Source organism: Pantherophis guttatus, chromosome 3, assembly GCF_059756535.1.
Source record: "Pantherophis guttatus breed Tessera chromosome 3, ASM5975653v1, whole genome shotgun sequence".
Lineage (NCBI taxonomy): Eukaryota > Metazoa > Chordata > Lepidosauria > Squamata > Colubridae > Pantherophis > Pantherophis guttatus.
Genome location: NC_142065.1, coordinates 63,232,673 through 63,254,034, shown reverse-complemented (window position 1 = coordinate 63,254,034; position 21,362 = coordinate 63,232,673). Strand labels below are relative to the sequence as shown.

The window sequence follows — 21,362 nt, the reverse complement described above, 5'->3', positions numbered from 1 at the left end:
GCTTAGAAGGAAAGATATAGGCAACATCCAGAGAGATTTAGAAGAGGGGGAAAAAGCAGGCTTTTTACTTAGATACATCATACCAGTAGTAGATGCTTTCTGTTTTTCCCAGAAAACTGCCATATGAAGATTGATTGACTCATCATGAGCCATCAAGTTGGAATGGATTCTTAATTACCATTATTTGTCCTCAGCCTAGTCTTTCAGGTCTTCCAGTAATGCAGTCATTGTCACTAGTTGTCTTCTTCTCTTTCTTCCCGTCCCCCAGAATTATAGATTTTTACAGCAAAGTCAAATGGATAACAGATTATTTATTAGAATAAGAAGTTATAATAAAATAGGGCAGGTTGGCTTTTCCTTCACTACAAATGGGCAATGAAATGTTTGCTTTGTATCAGTTTTGAGAGTATATTTTAAAATATGCATTCCTTATAGGATTATCAGGAATAACATTAACCGGATTACCAATTCCAGTTATAAATAACTTTTATTCTGCATTTTGCTGCTCTTTAATATATGTTATATTTGGAACTTCACAACATTTGTCTATTGGTAAGTACCATTGCTATCTGTTCATTCCATTTAAAGGTATATGGGGTTATTTGTCATTAGAAGTGATATACTGACTCATTAAAAAAACTTATTTTTGTTCATTTATACTTTCAAACTTTGACTTTTATTTCATATTTATCTCCAAGTCTTCTGTTAATACCGTATTTTTATTATCTGTCATCAAATAATTCACAAAGCTAAAGAAAACTAAATATTTTTAAAAGCGACTATATCAAGTTTGATTTATCTGTTCAATCGATTAGTTTTATGAGAAAATCACGATTCTTGTAAATTCTCCATTTTTGTCTTAGCAGTATTTTACACTTGTTTCAATTTAAATAGATGAGTTTATCTGTAAAAATTTGGAAGTTAAATAAATGATTTCTCTCTTCGTAATCACTCTGTGTGAGAAAATAAATTGTAAAGGCTTTTCTCTGAAATCCAGACATAATTGCTGGTAAAAGTGGGTCTCTTACCATTTTCATGCTCTAAAAACACCTCTATTTCAGGCTTGAGTGCAGAGTGCAACAGCAAATCACAGCTCTCCAAATACTTAACTATTTACTCATCTCTTGATTTGGCAAAAGATTCTCAGACATAACTTGGCTAGATGAGCATCTGTTTTCCAAAACAAAAATGAAGTTTAAACACAACAGTTGATTGACTGTTGCAGTACAACGAAGTCAGAACCTTTGTATATAATTTTGCTGCAAATTCTAGGCTTTTCCCTATGTTCTTTCTAAGGTAATGAATACTTGATTTATTGGACTTCGGTAACTGAGAAATGTTTATATAATGATCCTCTAGCCTAGGAGATGACTGACTCTTGCTTTGCCAACTTCAACCCTTATACTTTGGAAGAGAAAAGAAAACTATATACACGCTTCTACTCTCATTTCCACTCTGCTGTGCCTTAGTTAATAGACCTGTCAGTCTTTCTGGCAGCTGTCTGAAAACCAAAAGTGATTGTTCATCAGGCACATTTCTGATAGAGTTTTTAAACAAGATTTATTGAGATGAATGGGATGAACTTACAATATTTCTAGCAAATGAACTATTTTCAGTTTAGAACCAGTTCAGCTCCATATATATGTCCTCTACATTCCACAAGGTGGGATATAAAATAATGAATGTAAGTTATAGAAGGCTTCTTTATGCCTTTTCTTATTCTGGGATTTTATAATTACAAATTTCTTGAGCCCTTGACAGCTAAATACGGCTAATTTGTTAGATATTGGTGACTGTTAATAATGAATCAAATTGTAAATGATTAATTATTTCTGATAGACCAGTGGCATTTCATGGGCCATAAATAAATATTGAAAAAAAATCGGGGGCATATTAAATGAAAGTATTCTGTATACACTTTTTCCTTCAAGAGAATGGAAATTCAGTTTTTTCAGCAAATAAAATTATCATTACAATTCCTTTGTATCTTCCCAATCTCTTTATGTTAAAAAAACTTTTTGAAGTTATACTGAATTTTTTAGTCTAAAATGTAACTCCCAATTAAATATGATCATTTGAATTATTCTATGTACCGTATGTCATATAATAACAATTTGCAGTTTTAGGGCATCATTTGACAAGTTACATGCCCTGAGGGGAAGTGCATCTCTAGCCAATGAAATCCTCTTTTTAAATATTCATCAGTTTATTTCCTGTTTATGGTTTCCATATTGCTTATGTGCTATCACAGTTCCACTTACCATAGTTTATCTAGATGCACAGTCAGTGACATTTTTAAAAATCTGTTCCCTATTACGAGTTTTCTAAATTTCAATGCTTGTATTGCTATATTATCATTTCTGTATGTCCATGAACCAATTGTATGTCATTTTTGCAAGCAAATAATAACTCAGGATGGTAAGTGACACCAAAGATACTCTCAAAAACATTTTTAAAATTGTGAAAATGAAAGCAGTTTAAACAATTGTTTTCATATTTTATAGAAATCAAGACAGGTTGGGATTGAGAAGATATCACAGTCTCATACTCCTTATTGCCAAAAGTGTTTCCAGTGCTTTCTGCAGGAAGAGATGTCAAATTAGTCAGTCTGATGAAACCAATGTCATGCATCATGACACAAGCACTGCTCATTTATAGGCGTATTGTGACACGTACATCGAAAAGTTACACAGCTTGTGGCATTAGAGCATCATATCACTTTGTTATTTTGATGAAAGCCACCAGACTTTTAGATGCCCAGGATTGTGTCTTGAGCCTAGATAGTAAAAAGCGTAGTACCTAATTGGGTGTCACTCATTTCTAAACCCCATAAATCAATTGATTGAAATCTCTTGATTGAAATGAAAGTTATACGATACCGGTTTAGAAGAACTATTTAGCATCAATGGTTGACTAATGCTGAACATGAGTTGGGCTTGGGTATGCTTAGGTTAGGATCAGGTTCTAGCCAGCTGGCAAGAGTTAACACAAAATTCCTGTAAATCTGGTGAATCTTTCTGGTAGTGATTTATGGACCATCACTGTTGTTGAGTGCCCAGTGATATAACTTCCAACATCAGAATATTAGAAGAAATAATATGCAGAGAATATCTATTAATTTGTTGATTTGTTTATATCCTGCCTTTATTATTTTTTATAAATAAGTTAAGACAGTGAACATAACCAATAGTACTTCCTCCTTCTATTTTGCCCCAATAACCCCGTGAGCTGAGTTGAGCTGAGAGAGAGTGACTGCCCCAAAGTTACCCAGCCAGCTTTCATGCATTATGTGGCCTTAGAAATCAGTTTCCTGGTTTCTACCCTGGTGCCTTAACCATAGACCAAACTGATATTCTTTTTTTTTTTCTTTTTTTTATTGGTTTTACCATAACAACACAACACAACATACAAAACACAAATACTTGATATGTTTTTTTTTACATATCAATTTCGTTCCTCTTACTTTCTACTATATACCCATGATGGCGAACCTATGGCACACGTGCCACCTGTGGCACACGGAGCCATTTCTGTGGGCACGTGAGCCGTTGCCCTAGGTCAGCTCCTCCGCGCATGCGTGCACACCTCCCACTGGCCAGCTGATTTTCGGGTCCCTGCTGCGCATGCAGGAGACATGCGTGCATGCCCATGCCGCCCCTCCCCTCTCAGGAGTCTCCACGCAGCCCATTTTGAATGACAGGTAAGTACAGGGCTGGTGCCGAGGCTCTGGAAGGGTGAAAAATGGGCCTCCTGGAAGTCTAGAAACGGGCCATTTCTGGCCTCTGGAGACTTCAGGGAGGCCTGCTAGGCCCAAAATGGGGCACGGGGGGCGTCGCATGCACCTGCGCAGGGGGGAGCAGGGCAGTGCAGGGGGGTTGCGTGCGCATGCACAGGGGGCAGGGCGTGTGGGGGAGCATTGCATTATGGGTGTGGGCACGCGCATGCACATGCTATTGCACGCACATGCGCTTTTGGGACCCAAGGAAAAAAAGGTTAGTCATCACTGCTATATACATTCCCCATTTTTCCCATCCTTTATTATCATTATCTTTATCGTCTCTTTATTTTTAATCTTCTTCATTTACAATATTTTGCACATTTGTCAACTTCTTTTCTCCATCATTTATTCACATTTACTTTCCCTTATCTCGAGCCAATCATACCATTTAGTCCATACTTGATAATATTCTGTATCTTCCTTTTCTTTTATTTCTTTCGTTAATTTATCCATCTCCGCACAGTCCAGGATTTTATTAATTATTTCTTCCTCTTTTGGGATCTTTTCACTTTTCCAGGACTGTGTGTAGACTATCCTTGCTGCTGTAATTATATGCAGAAACAAATATCAATTTTACTGGGGATATTTAACAGAATTTACAATAAAGAAATTAGATATTACAAACTGGTATTCTGAAAGCATTTTATACTTTAAGCTCTTTAGAGAAATGGTGAGAATTACCTTGTGACAATTAATATGGTAGCTGAATTTATATTGGCTTTGGTTTTTATCTTGAATTTTTGCTTTTTGGCAACAGGTTCTTTCAGCATTCTGAATGCAATGGCAGCAAATTTTCAGAGCAGTCTTAATTTCAGAATAAAGTTTCCAATTAATAACACTTTGTCCAATGTTTCTGATGAAAATTTTATGCGGAATTATATGGAAGCATTAAGTCTCACTGCATCTACTACATTTTTAGTTGGGATTATTCAGGTAGGAAACACACTTGAATTATCATTTCTTTTTCTTACCATATTTTTATTTATTTATTCTAAGTGCTTTAATACCACTTCAGTCAAGTTAATAATTGTGTATGTGTATGTGTGTCAATAATAGCAATAAAGCAATAACAAACAGTGCACTCAAACATCCTAGATATATACTCCGTTTACTCCTTAATCCCCAAATATCTGCATAAACACTCAGGTCTTGAAGAGTTTTCTGAATAACAGTGACAAGGACACTGATTTCTGAGAGTAACTGATTCTATAGAGGTGGGAATTCCGGCGGAGAATGCTGACTTTTAAGTTCTATTAAGGATATTCTTGGCTAATAACCGATGTTGTGGGTTATTGAGCAGATTACCCTTTGAGTTTACGAAAGCGACTGAGAATGATTGTGGATAATAACAATTCACATACAAACAAACTGGGTTTTGATAATATTTTACTTTTAGGGAAAAAGCAAAATCATAGTCCAAAAACATTCCAAGTCATACACATATAAAGTTAGATAAAGATTAGTCCAGGGATATTTTCCAATATAAAGTCTTCTTAACAGTTGTAGAAAAATACAATAAAACAGATCTTCTTTAGTTTCATTCATGAACACATTTCAATATAAAAACAGTCAATAAATATTAGAGAAGCAATAAATAACCATGATCAAGCAATGATCATGCAGAGAGATCAAATATAGAGTTACAGCATATCAACAGGTAAAATGGTGTAGTGTCCACACAAACCATAATTCAGCTCTCCTTAAATACATTGGCTACAGAGCTCAGCCAATCAGGATGCAGGATGATGCAACACAGTTTTTAAAGCTGCACAATACTTTTAGCTACAAACACACAATATTGGTTTATATATTTCCTGACCAACCAGTTAGGTAATAACAAGTTCCTAACAAGTTCCCTCCATCTCACCTCACAGAGAGTGGGAATTCTTAGTACTTTCAAAGACAGAATAAAAATTCAGTAACATGTAATATGATACATATTTGAATGCAAAAGTTGAATAAAAGTTAAATCTTAGCTGAGTAGACTTTTCTTCTGAGTGAATAATGATAGGATTGTATGATGAGTGTAACAAAGTAATCTACAACTGACTTGCTAAAATCTTAATAATTTTAGACTCCGTTATTCTTTTTTTGATGTATGAAAATTCTATACTATTCTGCACCAATACTTTTCAGTAATATATATTTTTTTTTTGGCTCTGATGTACTGAAAAAAATAAGTAAATTATTTGGCTTTATACAATTTTTCTACTGTTTTTAAAATAGAATTTATTTTTTATTCTTTGTCCACTGTATTTTATAGTAGGGTTAAGAATAACATGGAAAGAGAATTAGATCTTAAGGAATGTGAGGAGAGAACAAACTCTGTCTGATAACCAGAAACATTTCACCTTGCATAATAGCTGAAATTCAGAAGATTCCTAAAATCTGCTGATATTTTGCCTGAAGACATGGAAAACATTCAAGAGTTCAGCAGAATTATGCAAGGTTTCAATTATTTCACATAAAAACTCATAAGATTTCACGCAAGATAATTGTTCTTTGGTGAAATTTTACCGATCTTGTTTCTATGTTTCTTGGCAATGAGGGCCAGGAAGAGCTACTGGCCCCTGACTTTCAGCTTATTTCAGAACATTGACTAATTTGGAGGCATAAAGCAGATGACTTAGACTTAGACTAACTTTATTATATAAGTCTAAGTATTGTCTTTATTGACTTTGAATGTACATTAATCTGCATACATTAAAATGAAATTTTGTTGCATACAGTTCTCAAAGGGTCACCACCTCTGGTATACACTACATAAACATGACAAAATAAATAAATAAATAAATACAAAATTATGCATATACCCACATATATTATACGACACAGAGAAACAACACAGTCTAGTTTGGATGTAAACATGTACCTGGCAAGAAAAACTAATCTTGTGAGTTTACCAGACGGATGGCATAGGGAACAAAGCTGTTATAGAATCTGGTAATCCTGTTAGAAATATTTTGAAACCTTCAAGGACAGAAGCATTTGACAATACTTCTATCCTTGCAAAATATTCACTTGGGTTTTAGAAAAATAGTATAGCTTCTTTAAATTTCAGGTGTATAAAATAGTGAACTCCTACAGAAATAGGGCAGCTATTATGGAAAATTAAGGTTTATGTTTTCTTTAAAACCCCATTTTTTTCTATTTTAATATCTCTTTTGTTCCTTCCAGCTCCTTTTGGGCATCATTGGCTTAGGATTTGTCACAACATATGTCTCAGAGAGTCTCATGAATGCTTACCTTACAGCAGCAGCATTACATGTGATTATATCCCAGTTCTCTTTCATCTTTGGAATTGTAATTGATTTTCATTCAGGCCCATTGTCATTTTTTTATGTGAGTAAAGCCACTATTTTTCACTTTCCTGTTTCTTGACAAGAATGGGGAGAAGTAGAAGTCATTATTAATGTATTTCCCATGAAGAGTGAAAGATACTAGTTAAAGTTTTATCAAATTCCTTCATTTTTAAAGATATAATAATGAGTGGTCGCAACACACACGAGGAATCTTAATTCTCACCAGGGACTTAATTTCCCCGTTTTTTAGGAATTATTATTTTCTTTATGACATGTCATTGTCTTTCTTAAAACAGTGAAGATAAATCAACCCCCTTTAAACATGGTGGGGCTTAACTTCTAAATAATATAAAAGAATATAAAAGAAATATAGCATAAGGGTCTTCATTACCAGGATCAGGTTATTTGAGGGACCACCTTTTCCGAGTGGCATTGATTTGCCCCATTAGGCTCAGCAGAAGAAACTAGTTGTGGGTAGTATGCATCCGAGGGATAGTGTCATATGGTAGGACCCAGGATGAGGGCCTTCTCTGCTGTCCTAGGGAAAATAATTACCCCCAAGATAGACTGACCTCTAGAAGAACCTTCTAGAAGGGCTTGAAGATCTAGTTTTGCTATCTGTCCCAGGGATTAAAGAGTGGCGTGGAACCCATGAAATGGTTTTTAGTTCTTAATTGTTTTTAACATTTGTCTTGTTTGTATTCTTCTTCTATTCATTAAACATGAAACTCAGTCAACTGAACATTTAAAATTGTATCATAAATACCATTGACTGATGCTAATGGTTGATTCAGGTTGCTGCCAACCTCCTAGGTATCAACCAAGTATCTTCTTAAAATAAAATAGTCTTGTTTGCATTATTATTATTATTATTATTATTATTATTATTATTATTATTATTATTATTGATTTAATTGTAAGCCTCCCAGAGTCATGTGTGTGAAATAGGCAACTATATTTATTTCTGAAGCAAAAAACTATGTCATTTAAAAAACTATATTGATATTTACTTCATACTATTAGCAGCAAATTAACATTTTGCTGACATTTTCTTTTTTTCAGAATTTGGTATACTACTGCATGGGTCTCCCTAAAGCAAATTCCACTAGTATCCTGCTGTTTTTGCTTTCTTTACTATTGCTGAGGGTTGGCAAATGTATTAAAATAACTTATAAACACTATCCTGTTGAGTTTCCAATGGAGCTTGTTTTGGTAAATATCTGACATTTTTCAACAATTACTTTTATGCTACCAAAGTCACAGTTTGACTTTGATTTGAAGTCATAGAGTGTTCCATGAAACAGTTTCCTTCAAACATTGTGTTTCTTTAGTACAGAACTGAATTTTAAGAATTTTGCTACTCTTTTATTTTGGCTATATTATATTGGCCTTAGGTTCTCCGCAAAGAACAATAAGAAAACACTGCATCTGAAAGAAGCATTGTCCCTTATTATAATTTATTTCAGGTCCTCTGATAAAAACAAAGGAATTTGTTTTATTGCATACCTCAAATTCAGGGGACACTATACCATCCCTTCTTTGCCTTCACTGCAGAGTCAGTAAGAACATTTTGTTTATGATTCAGATAAAGCCCAATTTTATATAATAGTGTTATAGTCTATTATTGTCCTTAGAAATGCATTCTTAGGAAATGGAGATTTAAACATTAAACATTCTGCCTTAAGTTTCAGTATCAGTGGGGGAAAATCCTTTTCTGACCATGAAACTTTTCCACCCCCCACTCCTGATACTAATTGTTGCACTGGTGATTATATCCTACTGTTTAACTAATCAAAAGTCTTCCGTGTTTGGCATTATACCACTGAATATTATTAGAATCTATTTCAATATCTGGCTAAAGCAGAACAATTATTAGTCCATAATGCCAAGGTAGATATTGACATTGTAATTGCCATTAATCAAGACTGAATTCGAGGGTATACAAATGTAATATTGAAATAAATTTAAATAAATAATATTCATCTTAAATAATATAGAGTGCATTGTTTTCCTTTTACAGATTATTGCATTTACAATGCTTTCTACCCAAACTCATCTACATGCTGAATCTAGTGAAGGAGTTTTTACAATGACTCCCCACAAGTATGTAATCTAAATCTAATACTATGTATTTTTCATACATGTATAAATATGTACTTACCATGCTATTCCCTTTCAGGGTAAGATATGCAGGGGGGAGAAAAGGAAGAACAAATAATAAATTTAAAAAATCAAAATAATGACATAAGAAAAAGGAAAGGAAGTAATGATGAAATTGAAGAATTGGGTAAAGAACTTAGTAATAATACCTCAGCTTGAAATTCCTGTGAAACATTTGCCAATGCATGAACCTGAAAGCTTAATGTCATACATATTTCAATGTTGCTAACTTTGTCATTGAAATATATGCTGCCATCTCTATTTGTGGCCAACAGCATTTAGCCAAGCCAACAGTGTTGAAATATTCTATATACTGTAATTTCCCTGATGGGGAATACTGTAAGGTACTGATGGGGGCAGGATTTAACATTTACTGAACGGTGTAAAGATTCTTTGTTCTAGCCATCAGTATCATGTACGGACCACCAGTGTTCATAAAGAGCTATAATTACTGCACACTTCTTAAAATGAGCTAAAAATAATGTATTATTTTATCTTACTTATCAGATTTATTTGCCATTCATATCACCGTTAATGGTGACTCTAAAGTGACTCTTTAGTACTGTGCGGAATGTCAATTTTTCCTTTTATTATGATTTTATTTCATATGTAAAATACTAGAAATAAGAAATTAGGAGAAGGAATGTCAAATTTGAACTTTGAATGTTGCTTTGGAGGACATGGGGATGTCAGTGTAAATCCTTAAAATGCCTCTTTCCTTTCCAGGATTACATGGCAGCTGTGAAGGGCAGTTGTGTGACCTCTGGAAAAGAGTCAACTGCTTTGTTGAGTACAGAGTGGTGGTGTCTTCACTATCCAAAGCACACTTTGGAGATCAAATTTAAATTTAAAGAGTTGCCCAAGCCTTCTATGTTCTGCTGGGGAAAAAATATTGTCCATTGCTCAGTTTAAACTTTTAATAAAGGTTATTTGTCCTAATTTTCAGAAAAAGTTTCTAAGATAGCTAACAATAAGCACATAAATTAAATGTTTGAAATCCAAGCAAGCACATATTTATTATTAGCACTACTTGCTTGGTGCACAAAATTGTGGGTTGAAAGAGAAGAGATGGTAGTAAATCAGTAAATAAATAGAACTATAGCTTGTATATCCTAATCAAAGTGTTCAAGGATGTTCTTTACACAGGACTAAAGCATCTCTTTTGTTTCAGGTTTCTGAATCCTACATTACCTGTCTTCTCAAAACTGGACAAAATTATATTACATGCTTCATCTCTGGCAATAGTAAGCTACTTCCTTCTCATTTTTGTGGGAAAGAAGTATGCAAGTATTCACAACTATCACATCAGACACACTCAGGTAATAGTTATATATCGCAAGGCAGAAGCTTCAAGAAATTGATGGAATTCTGGGAGAATAAAGAAATTATAATTAAATATACTTTTCCATAGATTTCCAGGGTCTGTGGAAGGCATGCAACTCTGTAGTCACTATTTGTCTCTGAGTACATTAGAGATACATTGGGACACATTGAGATAAATATGAAAAACAAAGCAATTCTTCACTAATTTAACTGATCAGTCAAAAGCCTTTGCATAGCTTCCTCTGGTATACCAGTTGCACACTTTTCTTGATCAGGAGACACTCCAGACAATCATTCGTGCCCTAATCACTTCACAACTTGTCTGTCGTAATGTGCTTTATGTGGAGCAATCCTCAGAAGCTTCAATTGGTCTAAAATACAGCAGCATGGGCAGTGACCAGCCTGCATTATCCGCTATGTTTCTGGTTGTGATTCAAGGTGCTGGCTTTGACCTATAAAGCACCATGCGGCATAGGACCTGTAATTTGAAGGAATGTCTATCATCTCCTGTGATGTGTGTCCAGCCAATACAGACTAACAGGGTTGGCATACTTTGGGTCCCTTCAATTAAACAGTGTCAACTTTTGGGATCCAAGAGGTGTGCCTCCTCTGTTGTGGGGCCTGCCCCCAGAATAAAGCTCCCCCCCCCCGATATCCAGGTGGCTCTCGCACTATTAGTTTCCCAGAGCACTTTGAAGACCTGGCTATTCCCACATCAGGGCTAGATTTGCCATCTTGTGCTTTATCTGCTTTCCTATCTATTTTTTGTTGGTTTGCTTTTGAATTGTATTGCATGCTAATCTATTTACTACATTACAATCCACCTAGAGTTGTTTGGAGTCAGGCAGACCTAAATTAAATAAGTTAAATTAAGTCCCTGTGGGTGCTCAAGATTAAAAGTGTGACAACATCAGTAATGCAATTAAACTGTTCTGAAAGACTTTAAGCCTACCACAACACATAAAATCAAAGTTACAAGTCCAAAAAGAAACAACAACAACAAAAGTAATTGCCCATTAAAATTATGGCTTTATCTATTAGAACAGAGGTATTTATAGAAAACTAGTTCTTGGTCATGCTGACTGGGGAATTCTGGGAATTGAAATCCGCACATCTTAAACTTGCCAAGGTTGAGAAAGACTGGACTATATTGTACACATTTTAAATATGATTAGGCAGAAGTCCCTCCAGGGGCACCCACAGTGGTGTGTCAACAGCATCACAATTGTAGATAAAACTTGGCAATCAAAGCCCACCTCCTTCTGAACATGCATTACACATATTACATGCATGTAAAAAGGAATGGGACTTCGGGAGCTGAAGTCATGGTCACCGTTGTGATGCTGTTGATCCTTCCTGTGGACTCCTCTGAGAGCTGCAGGCATTGTGCAAATCTAAGCATATTCAAGAAAGCAGTAGGAGCCATTTTTCCAAAAAAGGACTGTTGATTTAAGAGATACATTAACTGTAATGACTGAATGTCTCCCTAAAACAAAAACATCTTTTGATTATAAATGATAAGGATATATTGATATTCTGAAGTTTGTCATCCTTATTTTTTCTAGTGGAAAATATTTGTAGTCCCTATATTTCACAGCACAGTAATCTGAATACCAGGAGGTTTATTTTTATTTATCATGTACAGGATTTAATAGCAATTGGGCTATGCAATGTCTTCAGTTCATTTTTTAAGACTTTTTCCGTCAGCTGTGCAATTTCTACAACTGTTATTCAGGAGAAGACTGGTGGAAAAACACAGGTGAGTTAGATCCAGTACTTGTTTCAAATCTAGATTTGGGTGTATTTGTTAGAACATGGTTTTTTCTGCAGTTTGGAACATGCAAAAGAGATGCTTTACAGAGTTTGTCAGCATGAGCAAATAGTTAAATAACTACAGCATTTGAAAAAATGCATTGTCACTTCAAAGGCTGCCCTTGGTTCATTATTATCAGTCTCAGTGGCGATGTTGTTGCATAAGAAGTCATCCAAAACCCCCAAAATTTTAACCTAAGACTGTCTACTGTTGACCTCACTCCATTCCTAAGAGGTCTGTAAGGGCGTGCATAAGAGCACCAGCATGCCTACCATCCCCTGTCCTAATGTTTCCTCTGCTTGTATCTATTTTATATATTCAATTCATGCTTATAATTATATAAATTACCTAATAAGTTCTTGACAAACAAACAAACAAACAAACAAATAAATAAATAGGCAGAAATCTTTTTAACCCCATTAGGGTTTTTTGGTTTGACACATACCTGTTTGCAAGTTGACCTTTCATAAATTTTGATTAGCATTATTATAAAATATAATTATAGTTAAGCCAGAAGAATAGGTGAACTCTCCTTCAGATCAAGCTCAGTTCTTGATGACTTTGTTGACATGGGGTTTTTTTTGGCAACTGTCAGAAATGTTTTATAGTTGTCATCTTTCAGGATATCTTTTTGACTCCTCAATGTAACTCATTAGTGTGATGTACCTTAATCTCTCATTCAAAAAATAAACAAGTCTGGTAACATTTGTGTCCTTGAAATTAAGAAATGTTGACCAAGTACACTATTGCCATCTAGATAAATGTTAAAAACGTAACAAGAATTACATGTTACAGTTTTAAAAACAAATAAATAGATTAAGAAATAGATAATTAGCATAGAGCAATGGTTCTCAACCTGTGGTCCGCAGATCCCTGGGAGACCATGATGTCATTACAGAGAGTCCACAAAGGCTTGAAGAAATGTTATGATTTAAATCTTGAGTTAAGTCTTGGGTATCCGTGGCCATGGTCACGCATTATCCAGAATTTGCTAATAAGTAGGTTAGTATGTAAGAGGTGAGGCAACTGGTCCAATGTTGAACCAAGAAATACAATATCTAGGTTGTAAACTCTGGAAAATCACTAGTAACACCATCAAACTGGCTGAATTGATATGGCAAGAATGGTGCACTCCAGGTTCCTTTGCTTTCACAATAGCATCTATTGGAAAACATGCCTTCTTTGTAGCAGCACCTGCCTTCTGAAATGAGGGTCCCCTCCCCCTCCAGATTCAAATGGACTCTACTCTATTCAGTTGACTGATAGTGATTTTGTCAATGCCGATGGTGTACAAGTGGTGCTCCAAATGTTTTGGAATTGCACCCAAGGCACTCCATCTTTGCTTTCTTTTGCCAAATCATTCTAATGCTTTCACCAGGTCCTTATATATTATTATGTTTGGTTGCCCAATAACCCATATGTTTATACTGGATTTTGCATTTTCATCCACCTGTCGAGTCCTTTCTAAAGATAATATCGTTGCCATATTATCTGTCATCTAGTTGTCTCCTGAATTTTGCAGTCTGGATATGGTTTCCTGGTTCAATCAAATTCTCAAAATTTGAGGTACCATCACTTCTGAAATGGTAAATGAATTTGTGTGACACTCTTCTCCAATGAATAAGCCTAAAAAATAAACACACCATGTATGTAGTAACAATTAAATTTTGATCTAACCACACCTGCCTTCTATAGGCTTGGGCAGGCAAAATGAGAAGTAAAGGACAGGGGGAGTTTTTAACAATGCTTCTGCTTTGCCTGTACAGACAAATCATGAGTACTGCGAAAACTTTCTTTGGGGAAAACAGAGAGCAAAGCTTGGAATGGGTTTTGCCTGAATATGCCTCATCAGATTTTTCAAAATCTGCTAATCGCCCCACTCCCCTCCAAGTTGGTTGTACAATATCCTACCTCCAAGTTTGAGAATCCCTGGTGTAGTGAAAAAGCTTGAGTCCAAGTCAAGATCATCTAACTTCAAAACAGTAAACTTTATTGAAGGCAAGTCATGAATAGATTTAGGAATCCAAAGTCAAATTAAGGAATTAGCAGGCACTTTAGCAATAGTTGACCTTTTAATCAAATTAATAGAATCTTTTTTGATGTGATGGTGGTTGAAATTTCATCATATTAATTAGCATGGTACATATCATTCTTACATGTTCTGAAAGTAGACTTGAGTTAGGTGGCCTATTTTGACTTACAAAATATGAGAAAGAACTATCAGCATCATGTTAACATTTCTAATGTCATTTTTTAAAAATTAGCTTGCAGCTCTGATTGGAATTTCCTTAATGCTGGTGTCAGGATTAAAATTGGGGTATTACTTCCAGTACCTTCCAAATGTAAGTTAAAGTGAAAATCTGAAGTTTGGCTATATAAATGTTGTACCAGAATGGAAGATTGCTCTCTTTAAAAACCTAGGTCATCAGAATATTGATACATTCTATATCCCTGCGGGTTTTTTTAACGAGCTGCCAATTCTCAAGATGTCAGATCCACCAGGTAGGTCAGACCAGGAACTGTCCTAACTCCACTGGAAAATTAAAATGGCTTTTATTGAATTTAGCTAGAATAACAAAATCTTGTTTGTATGGTTGTACTGTATTTCTTCCTCCTTCTAATTGTTCAGTGAATTAAGGAGATATATGCCTGACCTATTTCAAAATATCTCATTGCTTTGGATTTTAAAAATGATCCATCCCTTTTAAAACTATTATAACTACCAATGGACCTTCTTGCTACTGTCCCCAGAGGCATTGCCAGAGAGGAGGGTCCTGGAGAGGGAGGCCTTGCCAACTTCTCTCCCTCACTCTCAGAGTCTGCATCTGTCGATAGCCCAGGCTCAGGCAACGGAGCCACAACACAACCATTCATACCACCTACACCACACTTTGTATTATTCTGTATCCTCTTTCTCCTTGATTTCTTTTGTTAATTTGTCCATCTCTGCACACTCTAAGATTTTCCTAATTCAAACTGTTAACTTCTATGGAATATCTTTAGTTGCTACTAGGCAGTTTAGAATTTAGTGTATATTTTGTATAATATCTAGAATTGGCAACAGTATCATTTTTTTAATTTACCCAGGCTGTTTTGGCTGCCATTGTACTCGTCAACATGTTCCCATTTCTTGAAAAATTTATGGATGTCCCTTACCTGTGGAATCAAGATAAATATGATTTTGTAAGTTTTGCATTATCTGTAAAACAATGCTAGAGAGTCAGATTAAACCAGGTAGCAGATTAATTAGCACACCATTGAACAGAGCCAATATGCCAAATATCCTGTAACTTGGAGTTAGAAGAATCAATTTGTGCCAAAATTAGGTAAGATGATAGAGGCTAAATGTACACTTTATAAAAGCAAAAGTAGGAAGAAGAAAAGAAAAGAAGAACCTTTCAGGTGCCCCAGGTTAGATTGTGGCACCAAAGGAGAACAGAGTTTTTTCACTGTGTACTTTCTCCAAGATAAATATTTTAACTATGTTTCTAGAGGATAATACAATATGTGTATTAATACTTAAAAATAAGTCTGAAATCTATCTGAAAATTCCAGTTTAATGGGACAGGTCTAGGCTCAATAGCTATTAGAAGACAGATCCTTGATTTATAGGTTAGTTGTTGGCATTTCAGATTAGACCCATTGCATATTGCGACTTGAACACCCAGTAGTTTAGTTAGAGTGCTGCAATATTATTGCAACACTACTTTAACCAGAATTTTTTCAACTTTTTGGATCTCCAGCCTCAGTTGTTAGCCTTGCTTAATAAGATAGCATCCCCAATTGGGAAGTTGATGGATCTCACAACTTGCTTCATGAAATCTATTTCCTAGTCCTATTAATCATAGCCTTGACTAAAATACTCCAATGATACCCAAAGAACACTTTCTGATCTTTCTCCATATCAGTTCTCCTAGAAAGTGGTATCTCCAAATAAACGAATTAGAACATTAACTATGAGCAAAATGTTTGGTGCTTTTTACCACTAAGCTTTAACCTCAAAAGTGACCATTACATATACCGAAGCTGCTGGAAATAAAATCTCAGAACCTCTTTTATCCAACACAGAAATTTTGAGAGTATTTATTGTACAGATAACACTATTCATCTAGCAGGATGAGTTCTGGCTAATTAGAAGGACCCTGTGCCTTCATCTGAATGTTCTAGTCTCTGAGATATGCTTTAGTGGAGCAGAATTGCAGTGGGAAGAACTCCTTAAAAATATGTTCTCAATGGTGTCCATGAGACATCTTTCTTAGGAGTCACAAGGCTCCCTGCCGTATCTTAATTTTTTAAAATATTGTGTTAACTTTTAAGAATCAGTTAATGAACATTTAATGTGCTATATTCTCATTAATATTTCTACCAGGGGTGAAATCTACTTACCTTCCCTATTGGTTCATAAGTATGCACACATCACATGCGTGCGCGGACCCTCTGCACATGCACAAACCCTTCTGCGCATGCATAGAGGGTAAAAAACAGGTTACTTCCTGGTTAAAACCAGGAAGGAACGACGACCAGGCAGGTGGGCGGATCCTTGTGCCGCCAACGCTACCAGTTTCGCCGAACCGGTCCAAACCAGTAGCATTTCACCCCTGATTTCTACTTCTCACACAGACCCCATAAAACATCTGGACACTAGCACAATGCTCTGTTTAGAAATATGTTCACCTTCTGAGAAAAAAAAATACAGACTTAAACCATGCTTCCAGGGAGTGGTAGAGAGGTCAGGGTGAATAAGGAAAGTATTTTCCTTGGGCTATATTTTGTATATTTCCTTGCCTCTTTTTAAAATATGTATATCAGTTGACTTTTCTTAATGTGATGATACTATATATTGTTTGGATATGTCTATGTGTATTGTGGTACAAGTTATAATCGTTCTTTGAACAACTGCTACAGTTAAACAGCAAGTATTTTGCTTTAGGGTTATGGATATTTAATTTGTGATTATTAAATTTTTAATAATAATGTTCCTGTTTTCATCTTTTAAAGGGAATTTGGATTGTGACCTTTCTAGTTGTCCTCTGCCTTGGTCTGGATATTGGCTTAGGAATTTCTTTGGGATTTGCCTTTTTTATAATAAGTGTCAGATCGCACAGGTATTTATCCTACCATATCGTTGTCTTACTCCACATGACAAGTTCTAATGTTAATTTTTTCTGATCCTTCTTACTGTAAGATGACTTGAACTTTAAGAAAAATATTTGATAATAACAATAATTTTGTAATAAAACAAAATACTCAATGAAATTTCCCTTTCATCATCAAGTAAATAATAATCTGCCATAGGGGTGAAATCTATTTACCTTCCCTACCGGTTCAGAAGTGCACACGCTGGTTCGGAAGTGTGCACACTGATCCTCTGCTTCTGCACATGCGCAGAGGGTAAAAACAGGTTACTTCCTGGTTAAAACCAGGAAGTAATGACAACCAGGCAGGTGGGCGGAGCCTCAAGCCACCATCGCTACCGGTTCTCAAACAACTAGCCGTCATCGCTACCAGCTTGGCCGAACCGATCCGAACCGGGAGCATTTCACTCCTGATCTGCCATCTGTTGGAAATGTTCTAATTCTGGATCTCTTTTATCAGATGGGGTAATATAAGTTGCCCAGTGCCATTGCTGTTCCATTTTTTTATCCAAATGATTTTAAAAGAGACTTCTTATATTGGTTTATATACTAACACATACTTCCTTGAAAATCTTGCATGTTCGAATATATATTTGAAATATTGACATTGATAATTCAATAATATGTCTTGAGAAAAATTATGTTAATACCTGATTTAGCTCTCTGACATTAGGAAGTTGAGAAGATAGTACCCTTGTTTTTTCCCCCCTGAATCCTTTCTTATATTTCATGCCCTACTTCTAAAACCTGCTTTTCTTCTTTCTCTGCTCTGAGGCTATATAAAAAATAGATGGAATTTATGCAAAACATTATCCCAGAACTTGCTATAAGCTATTTTATTTTATGTTAAAAGATCCCCGTACCTTCCGAAAAGCATCTCATATATAATCCCATTTATATAAAACTAGAGCTGCAAAAGATGGACTGTGCTTGTATCTTTCCACCAAAGTTGTTAGGTGGGTTTCTTTAACTGCTACCCTTTCTGATTTGCTCACTTTCGTCAGGACATTAGAGATAGGGCATTTTGCTTGATTAGATACTGCAAGAGACATCTGCCCCCCAAAATGCTGGCTTTCCCTTATCCTTTGTGTTCTATAAAATGGATAAATCAGAGGACAAAGAAAAAGGACAAAGAAAACAAGGAACAAAGGAAGGCTTGCCTAAGAACATCTAAGTGGGATGCTCAGACACTCTTTCTTCTGCTGCCCTCTCTATAATGAACTCTGAACATATAATGAAACCTAAAACCTTATTTGAAATAGTAATAAGTGACTCCTTTAACTGATTATTGTTGCCTTCCTGTACTTTCCCTATATTTTCTTTTTCCAGAATGTTCCTTTTTACACCTAGAAATCTGGCTCTGTTGGGCAAACAAGTAGATTTCTCATTAAAATATAGTCCTAATTGACATCTGTGTGTTCCAAAACAGATACAGGTAGTCCTTGACTTACAATCATATCCAGAAAGCTGGTCATAAATTGAGGCACATGACCAAAAGTAATTTTCCAGCCTTTTTTTTTGTGGTGGTGGTTAAGCAAACCCATTCGTATGAATGGGCATTTTTTGGTTGGAAACGGTCAGAAAGAATTGTGAATAGCAGTCACATCACTGCGGAACATCCCATGTCAGGAGAGTTGTAATGCTGACCCTCCTGATATGCGATCACATGATTGGGGGGACAGCGCAACCATTTATGAGGGCTGGAGATTGTTTACAGGCTATAATGCAGCCATTCCATCATTGTCAGAACTTCAAACTGTCATAAATGACCAGTTGTAAATTGAGGACTACTTATACAATGTTTTGTTACGTTTTGCTTTTCTGGTCTTTGAGCAGGAAGTCCCAATGTACTTTTAGTTCTGTTTTTCTAGAAGAAACTCTTGGTTGAAAGAACAAAAAGTTCCTGTTTGGAAAACTAGATGGTGTTGGGGCTGATTGATGGCAGCCTATAACAAGAACCATTTACTTTGGTTTTGGCTTTGGAAGGTGTTCTAATAGACTACCACTTAAGTATGAACAAGCATATCCTGCAGATGCCAAAAAAGCTAATGCAGTCCTAGCTTCCATCGACAGAGGGATAGTTTCAAGATCATGTGAAGTGATATTGCACTGGTGAGTCCACAGGACTGGCCAGGACAGTCCTACATGTACAGTATTTAACCCAGTTCCCAATCTCTACTCCACTCTCATTTGTTAGAATAATTAACTGCGGGATTATTCTACTTTGTTGTAAATTACTATATTTGGAACAAGTATCAAAAACAGCATGCAGCACCAGGGGTATTAAGCAGTCCCATACATCGTTGTTTGTCTAGTTCTCTTGCATAATATGCAGTTATTTAAAAGAAATAGTCAACACTAGCAAATCCTAGTACCGGTAACCTAATGCAGAAGAAATGATTAGCTTTCAGTGTCAGACTGATAATATATTTCTTTTCTGCAATAGCAAGGCTTCTCTATATTTCATGAAATGAGCTCTTTCCATTGGGTACACAAAATAATAGCATATTTCCTGCCCCTTCTCCATGTAGATATAAAAGTGGGAAATATAATACAAAGGAGTCTGCACTTCATCTAGATGAGTATAACATTATGTATAAACACAATTTGTATTCATCATTGTTTCTCCTTTTTCTCTAAGAAAAATAATATTTCAGACATATTTCCAGGGTGAGATAGGTTGGAAAATTTTGATCCATTGGTTTTATTATATTTCATAAGGAGAAAGTATATCCAATGTATATACCCTTGTTTCAGAATGAAGATGATGTTGTTGGGTCAGATTCCAAACACCAATATTTATCGCAGTTTCTCTGACTACAGTGAGGTAAGAAGGAGATAAAATATATACCTTACTTGCTATAATCATTTTCCATTACCAGCATACCAACAGCTGACAGGGCCAGATAAATTAATTTCAGAAATGATTGTGTCAGGCTCACCCTGAGACAGTGATGAACATGATTAGAAACTATTTTAACTGCATTTCATGAAATGATACACATAACAGATGACAGCCTCTGAGTGAGCAGGAAAAGTAGCTTAGAATTTACCCCTATACCCAGGTGCATTGTAAACCTTTTGCACGGTTTGAAGTCAAGACTTGGATTTTCTCTTATTTCCAAAACTCATAATGTTCACTTATGACAGATGTTTGTGTATATTCTCTGCATTCCAGCTCTGCCATTCAAATAAATCCATCAAGTTCAGTTGGGATAATTTTAGCCACTAATAGGAGCCCTGACTCCTATTTTGTTAGGGAATTATAATAATTATCAGGATTATGATTGGTAATGTCACCTTTCATAAAGCAAAATCGTTGCCATCCTGACTACCATTCTGAAAAACATATCCTAACAGACTGTAGTTAATAGTTGTCATGAGCGCAATTTCCCATCAATTTCTTAACCTAATATCAGCCATGAAAATATATTTTATTAATGCCAATTGTATCACCTAATTACATTTGATTCATGCATTATCTAAATGCTGTTTTATGTGCCTAAATGTACCTGGTATTAGATTATATTAAAAGTAAAAATTGATTTTCTATACAAACTGCCATTTCAAGGCTCAAGGTTGACGCAACCTTCCACCCTTTTCCCATTGGTAAAATGAGGACCCAGATTGTTGGATGCAATAGGATGACTCTGTAAGCCACTTAGAGAGGGCTGTAAAGCACTGTGAAGTGGCAGATAAGTGCTACTGCTATTTCATTAGCAAATAATTTCAAGAAAACTGCTAAAATAGTTACATGCTTAAAACTTAAAATATCTGTTTAGACATTTGTTAAAACATTAACTTTCTATAATAAAATCCTACTAGAGGATTTCTAGAGTCAGTAGTTCATA

The 21,362-nt window shown here is 35.5% G+C and overlaps 1 protein-coding gene across 3 annotated transcripts in view; it reads left to right on the top strand.

Annotated features, from left to right (window-relative positions):
* Nucleotides 1-21,362, top strand: part of SLC26A8 (solute carrier family 26 member 8) — a 45,234-nt gene that overhangs the window by 11,025 nt on the left and 12,847 nt on the right. For 2 of the 3 annotated variants that reach the window (XM_087889728.1, XM_034415087.3), the window contains exons 4-14: nucleotides 436-552; nucleotides 4,536-4,711; nucleotides 6,956-7,120; nucleotides 8,143-8,292; nucleotides 9,101-9,183; nucleotides 10,412-10,559; nucleotides 12,209-12,322; nucleotides 14,641-14,718; nucleotides 15,464-15,559; nucleotides 17,375-17,481; nucleotides 20,269-20,338. In XM_087889728.1, coding sequence (XP_087745854.1) covers nucleotides 436-552; nucleotides 4,536-4,711; nucleotides 6,956-7,120; nucleotides 8,143-8,292; nucleotides 9,101-9,183; nucleotides 10,412-10,559; nucleotides 12,209-12,322; nucleotides 14,641-14,718; nucleotides 15,464-15,559; nucleotides 17,375-17,481; nucleotides 20,269-20,338 — 1,304 coding nt within the window. The remainder of the gene's footprint in view (nucleotides 1-435; nucleotides 553-4,535; nucleotides 4,712-6,955; nucleotides 7,121-8,142; nucleotides 8,293-9,100; nucleotides 9,184-10,411; nucleotides 10,560-12,208; nucleotides 12,323-14,640; nucleotides 14,719-15,463; nucleotides 15,560-17,374; nucleotides 17,482-20,268; nucleotides 20,339-21,362) is intronic. The other variant, XM_087889727.1, reaches the window with a different exon arrangement.